This window comes from Hyla sarda, chromosome 1, assembly GCF_029499605.1.
Source record: "Hyla sarda isolate aHylSar1 chromosome 1, aHylSar1.hap1, whole genome shotgun sequence".
Lineage (NCBI taxonomy): Eukaryota > Metazoa > Chordata > Amphibia > Anura > Hylidae > Hyla > Hyla sarda.
In genome coordinates, this window is record NC_079189.1 from 439,192,242 (window position 1) to 439,199,625 (window position 7,384).

Consider the following 7,384-nt stretch of genomic DNA (forward strand, 5'->3'; position numbering starts at 1 on the left):
GTGTAAACAGAGTGTACCATATACATTTGAGGCCTAAACTGGTGATTTGCACAGGGGTGGCTGGTAGTTACAGCAGTTCTGACATAAACATAAAAAACACCCATATGTGACCCCCATTTTGAAAACGACACCCCTCACGTAAAGTAACAAGGGGTATAGTGAGCCTTAACATCCCATAGGTGTTTGACAAATTTTAGTTAAAGTTGGAGGTGAAAATAAAAAAATGTATATTTTTTTCCCTAAAATGCTGTTGTTACCCCAATTTTATCATTTTCACAAGGGGTAATAGGAGAAAAAGCCCCACAAAATTTGTAACCCCATTTCTTCTGAGTCAGAAAATACCCCACATGTAGATGTAAAGTGGTCTGCAGGTGAACTACAGGGCTCAGAAGAGAAGGCGCACCATTGGGCTTTTGGAGAGAGAATCTGGCTGAAATTGAAGGCCATGTGCGTTTAGGCTTCCATGGTGCCAGAACAGTGAACCCCCCCCCCCCCCAGATGTGACCCCATTTTGGAAACTACACCCCTAATAAGAAGTGCAGTGAGCATTTACATCTCACAGGTGTCTGATAGATTTTTTTGAGCAGTGGTCTGTCAAAATGAAAAATGAAAATGTTTCATTTGCACAGCCCACTGTTCCAAAGATCTGTCAAATGCCAGTGGGGTTTAACCCCTTAACCCCTTAAGGACGCAGGGCGTAAATGTACGTCCTGGTGAGGTGGTACTTAACGCACCAGGACGTACATTTACGTCCTAAGCATAACCGCGGGCATCGGAGCGATGCCCGTGTCATGCGCGGCTGATCCCGGCTGCTGATCGCAGCCAGGGACCCGCCGGCAATGGCCGACGCCCGCGATCTCGCGGGCGTCCGCCATTAACCCCTCAGGTGCCGGGATCAATACAGATCCCGGCATCTGCGGCAGTTCGCGATTAAAATGAACGATCGGATCGCCCGCAGCGCTGCTGCGGGGATCCGATCATTCATAACGCCGCACGGAGGTCCCCTCTCCTTCCTCCGTGCGGCTCCTGGCGTCTCCTGCTCTGGTCTGTGATCGAGCAGACCAGAGCAGAAGATGACCGATAATACTGATCTGTTCTATGTCCTATACATAGAACAGATCAGTATTAGCAATCATGGTATTGCTATGAATAGTCCCCTATGGGGACTATTCAAGTGTAAAAAAAAATGTAAAAAAATGTAAAAGTAAAAGTAAAAAAAAGTGAAAAATCCCCTCCCCCAATAAAAAAGTAAAACGTCCGTTTTTTCCTATTTTACCCCCAAAAAGCGTAAAAAACATTTTTTATAGACATATTTGGTATCGCCGCGTGCGTAAATGTCCGAACTATTAAAATAAAATGTTAATGATCCCGTACGGTGAACGGCGTGAACGAAAAAAAATTTAAAAAGTCCAAAATTCCTACTTTTTTAATACATTTTATTAAAAAAAAAATTTATAAAAAATGTATTAAAAGTTTTTTATATGCAAATGTGGTATAAAAAAAAAGTACAGATCATGGCGCAAAAAATGAGCCCCCATACCGCCGCTTATACGGAAAAATAAAAAAGTTATAGGTCATCAAAATAAAGGGATTATAAACGTACTAATTTGGTTAAAAAGTTTGTGATTTTTTTTAAGCGCAACAATAATATAAAAGTATATAATAATGGGTATCATTTTAATCGTATTGACCCTCAGAATAAAGAACACATGTCATTTTTACCAGAAATTGTACGGCGTGAAAACAAAACCTTCCAAAATTAGCAAAATTGCGTTTTTCGTTTTAATTTCCCCACAAAAATAGTGTTTTTTGGTTGCGCCATACATTTTATGATATAATGAGTGATGTCATTACAAAGGACAACTGGTCGCGCAAAAAACAAGCCCTCATACTAGTCTGTGGATGAAAATATAAAAGAGTTATGATTTTTAGAAGGCGAGGAGGAAAAAATGAAAACGTAAAAATTTAATTGTCTGAGTCCTTAAGGCCAAAATGGGCTGAGTCCTTAAGGGGTTAAGGAACCAGCCCATTTTCACCTTAAGGACCCAGCCATTTTTTGCACATCTGACCACTGTCACTTTAAGCATTAATAACTCTGGAATGCTTTTACCTTTCATTCTGATTCTGAGATTGTTTTTTCGTGACATATTTTTTTTTCAATTTTGTCGCACAATGATTTTTTTTTCCCTTTCACCGTAGATTTTTGGGCAAAATGACTGACATCATTACAAAGTAGAATTGGTGGCGCAAAAAATAAGCCATCATATGGATTTTTAGGTGCAAAATTGAAAGAGTTATGATTTTTTAAAGGCAAGGAGCAAAAAACGAAAATGCAAAAACGGAAAACCCCCGGTCCTTAAGGGGTTAATAGAAGTAAGTTACAAATCTGTTTAACTTTACGGAGCCAGTTGATTTAAAAGAAAAAAAGGTTTTCACCGGAGTACCCCTTTAATGGTATAGAGAACTGCGTCTAGTGCATTAACTCTGTGATTTTTTGCCCATTGAAACCAGTAGGCCCATTGTGGTCTATGGGGAAAAGCTGCTGAGTTGCCCATAGCAACCAATCAGATCGCTTCTTTCATTTTTGAAAAAGCCTCTGAAAAATGAAAGAAGTAATCTGATTGGTTGCTATGGGCAACTCAGAAACTTTTCCTCTGGACAGGTTTTGATAGATCTCCCTCTATGGGGGAGATTCATCAAAACCAGTGTAGAGGAAGAGTTGTGCAGTTGCCCATAGCAACCAATCAGATTGCTTCTTTCATTTTTGAAAAGGCCTCTGAAAAATGAAGGAAGCAATCTGATTGGTTGCTATGGGCAACTCAGAAACTTTTCCAGGAAAATCTGCTGAGTTGCCTATAGCAACCAATCAGATCGCTTCTTTCATTTTGCAGAGGCATTGTGAAAAATGAAAGAAGCAATCTGATTGGTTGCTATGGGCAACTGCACAACTCTTCCTCTACACTGGTCTTGATGAATCTCCCCCATAGAGGGAGGTTGATCAAAACCTGTCCAGAGGAAAAGTTTCTGAGTTGCCCATAGCAACCAATCAGATCGCTTCTTTCATTTTTGAAAAAGCCTCTGAAAAATGAAGGAAGCAATTTGATTGGTTGCTATAGGCAACTCAACAGCTTTTCCAGGAAAGTAAAGTTTAACCACAACACTGTAACACTCTGTCCACCCTGGGGCTCGAACCAGTGACGGTCTCCCATCCCACTGTGCTGCTGAGACAGTCCTGCTTATCTTACATGCAGTGAGATCCCCATAGACCACAATTAGCCTATTGGTTTTAATGGGCAAAAAATCACAGAGTTGATGCACTAGTCACAGTTCTCTATACCATTAATGAAGAGAGGGCCCAATATTCGCAAATTTGCGCATATGCGCACAAATTTTCACATATGCACAAAAAAAAGCGAATATTCGTAATTATGAATATATAGTGCTATATTTGCAATATTCACGAATTCGCGAATATGCTATATTCGCGATTAAAATTCGAATTGCGAATATTCGTGAACAACACTAGTCGCTGCAAATACAGTGAAGGAGTTTAAACATGCATGGGATAAGCATAAGGCTATCCTTCATATAAGATAGGACCAGGAACTATTGATAGGATTCAGATTATTGGGCAGACTAGATGGGCCAATTGGTTCTTATCTGCCGACACATTCTATGTTTCTATACTGTATGGATATCAGAAAAATGGTTCCAAGCTCTTATTTCTTTATTAAATTCACTACTTTGGGGCAGGAAAGCACGAGAATGAAATATGTTTCTTTAACCTGAGCTGAGCACGATGGGGGTTGGGCACTTTTTTTTAAGGTACTTTTTAGCATTAAAATTGCAGACTATTATGAGAAGGAGGGAAAATGTAGTCCTATTTTTTCTCTCTAAGGGTATGTTCAAACTACGGAATCCCTGCGGAATTCCACGGGCGGAATTCCGCAAGCCGAATTCCACGGGCGGAATTCCGCCAGCCGAATTCCGCGGTGTGAACTTAACATTAGTGTGAATGGGTTTCGGCGAGACCCGTTCACACTGCGGAATTTCAGCGCCACTGAAATTGTTCCGCGCAAAGAAAGAACATGTTCATTCTTTGCACGGAAGTCCGCAAGCACTGCATAGCTGTCAATGGTGACGGCTCAGTGCCGCCCGGTTCTACCGCCGCCGCCGGCTGCCAGTCTGAATCTCCGCTCGCTGAATTCAGCGAGCGCGGAGATTCCGTTCACACACTGTAGTGTGAACATACATTAATGGGTTGTTATAAGGATATTTTTGAGATTTTGGAAGCTGGGATGCTCATTACACCCATGCATATCTATATAATAAAGTATGGGAGGAACTTAAAACATTTTTAAAATCCCATGGAGTTTTGACTTTACTTCATTATGGTCGAATAAAGCACTTAAAGAATTCCTTAAAATTAAAGATTCACTCTTTTGGATGAAAAGGGGCTTATTTATGTAAATCAATTATACGCTTTAGGTCAAATAAAGTCATTTGAAGAGATAGCCCATAAGTATGGGGTGGCAGACAATCAGAAACATTGTTTTTTACAAATAAGTAATGCAGATCATAAACCAATAATTGAGATTGGAGATTTCAGGGATTCTATATATAAGAAAAGTTTAATTAGACTATTTCCTTATGCGTAGTTGCTGTCTGGGCATGCTGGGAGTTGTGGTTCTGCAGCGGTTGGGGGTTCACAGCTTGAAGACCACTGCTATAGAGGGTGCAAATGTATCTGAGCCCTGGAACTCAAATAATGTGAAATATGAGATGATCAAAATAGAGCCCCTGCACTAATTACTTGGGTTCTGGGGTCTGTAAGGTCCATAGTAAAAACATCAGGTTCTGTCTATAGCAGATACTAAATCATGGCAGCTCCAAGAAGCAAGCAGTCATTCTGACATGTCACATGTGATGTCATAGACAGCTGGAGGCCTGATATTCCACTGACAGCCGCCCGAGCCTTCAGTCTGTAGATTGTTCCAGTGAGATTAGTGAGATTAGTGAGATTAGCGTCTTCTTCTTCTACTTGTCTGAAATGGAGCTAAAAGGTTTGGGGTTCATCCCCCTCCTGTTGGCATTTTGGTGTGCGGCCTGGCTTGCCACCAGCTACATCATGACGGTCGTCCTCGGCCATGCCGCCTCGCCACTGATGAGCATCAGGTAAGATAAACAAGCACATGATTCTTATTTCATGGGTTGGGGGTTGAGGAAATATCTATAATAACATTGGTTTCTTTTCCTTCACAGTGACGTGGGAAATTTCTTTCCCGAAAGCATATTATTCAGAATTGGATTCATAGGGACGTCCATTGGCACTTTGGTACTAACCTTTCTTATTTATAAGTATATGGTTATGCATACTGAAGAGTTCAGGGGTCATCAGGTCCTGATCCAGAGGATCCTGCTGGCCATTGTGTGGGCCTCCTGTTTTGCCACAGCTGTCATGCATGTATTTTCCCCCAAAGAATATCCCAGGATACACTTTGTCAGCACGATAATTTCAATTACATGTGAAGCCTTATACTACCTTGGGCAGTCCATCCAGATGTATAAATTACCAGGAGCAAAAAAAGTCATCCACCACAGTAGATGCACCTGCTGTGGCCTGACTTTTGTCTGTGTAATTTTCTATTTTGGATATGAAACATTAAAGGAATTATTCTATAATGATGAAGACTGGGACAAGATCCGTGAAATCCCCATCATAATCATCGAGTGGGTGATGCTTCTACTGATCCTGATAAACATCGTGACCTATTATTCCACCATGCAGAGGTTATTGTTGACCGTCTCCAGAAATAGCTGCACACTCTCTCTTAGAGTAAAAATTGATGACTTCGGGGTGTAGACCACCACGTGGGCCGTCAAGTGGACTTCTGGGAGAAATACTGCACAGGACACGGAAAAACAAACTAAAGAAGAATAACTGGGGGACTACATATGGTGCCAGTAATCATGACACAATAATATGAGCTGGTGATATTACCTATACAAAAAAATAAAATAAAAAATGTAAAGCAAATATTGGTGTGTGAAGTGTAATACCTAGTTAGAAAAACAGAATCAAATTCATCATTATAACCACCCTCTGCATTACCCTGTTTATTATTTTTCAAGCAAGCACTTTGTTCTAATTCGTCCACTCTCTGGCGTGCTCCTTGTATACGGGGTTTGGGATACCCTTTTTGTTTAAAACGATCCTCCAGGTTATATAGTTGTTGCTGGCATTTTTGTGTGGAAGAACAATTCCTTCGGATTCTTTTCACTTGACCAAATGGAATGTTCTTCTTCCATTATTTAAGATGGCAACTGTTAAAGTCGAGATAGCTGTTTGCATCCACCTCCTTAAAATAGGTGGCAGTATGCAAACAGCCATCCTGAATATAGATATTTAAATCCAGGAACTCCAATTTTTTGGGGGACTGATGCAGCGCTGCCTTTGGCAATCTCTGGCTCTGCCATAACGCTTTTTTTGAGGGGGCGTGTGGGCTGCCCCTTCGTCTGGTGGTCAACACTAGTGTTGCTCGCAAATATTCGCAATGCGAATATTATTCGCGAATATCGCATATTCGCGAATTCGCGAATATTCGCCAATATAGCACTATATATTCGAAATTACGAATATTGTTTTTTTTTTTTTCACAGTACACATCACAGTGATCATCCCTCTCTGCTTCCAGCTTGTGTGGTATAAAGAAGGCTCTAATACTACTGTGTGAGACTGGCGTACGAATTTTCGCACATAGGAAAATTTGCATATGCGAATTTTCGTTTATGCAAATTTTTTGCATATGGTAATTTTCACACATGCAAATGTTCGTTTATGCTAATTTTCGCATATACGAAAATATAACGCGAATATTACGAATATGCAAATTTAGCGAATATATGACGAATATTCGTCCATATATTCGCGAAATATCGCGAATTCGAATATGGCCTATGCTGCTCAACACTAATAATATGTCAACAAAAGTTAGATTTTATTTCCATCATTTACACTTTCAAAATAACAGAAAAAAAATGGCATCTGCAAAAATTTGTGCACCCTGCAGAGTTAATATCTTGTACTGCCCCGTTTGGTAAGTATCACAGCTTGTAAACACTTTTTGTAGCCAGCCAAGAGTCTTTCAATTCTTGTTTGAGGTATCTTTGCCCATTCTTCCTTACAAAAGTTTTCCAGTTCTTTGAGATTTCTGAGCTGTCTGTCACGCACTGCTCTTTTAAGATCTATCCATAGATTTTCAATTATATTGAGGTCAGGAGATTGTGAAGGCCATGGCAAACCTTCAGTTTACGCCTCTTGATGTAATCCCCCGTGGATTTCAAGGTGTGTTTAGGATCATTATCCATTTATAGAAGCCATCCT

General features: G+C 40.5%; 1 protein-coding gene across 1 annotated transcript; it reads left to right on the plus strand.

Annotated features, from left to right (window-relative positions):
- Positions 1 to 4,620: 4,620 nt before the first annotated feature.
- LOC130309561 (uncharacterized) lies at positions 4,621 to 6,003 on the plus strand. The gene is made up of 2 exons (XM_056552331.1): positions 4,621 to 5,175; positions 5,263 to 6,003. The coding sequence occupies exons 1-2, from the start codon at positions 5,051 to 5,053 to the stop codon at positions 5,861 to 5,863; spliced, it is 726 nt and encodes a 241-aa protein (XP_056408306.1). The 5' UTR covers positions 4,621 to 5,050; the 3' UTR covers positions 5,864 to 6,003.
- Positions 6,004 to 7,384: the final 1,381 nt, after the last annotated feature.

What these genes read in the sequence shown, in the direction of transcription:
- LOC130309561 (XM_056552331.1), top strand. Translation starts at nt 5,051, where the DNA reads ATGGAGCTAAAAGGTTTGGGGTTCATCCCCCTCCTGTTGGCATTTTGG. An exon ending in TCGCCACTGATGAGCATCAG is followed by an intron (nt 5,176 to 5,262) that starts GTAAGATAAACA and finishes TTTCCTTCACAG; the next exon opens with TGACGTGGGAAATTTCTTTC.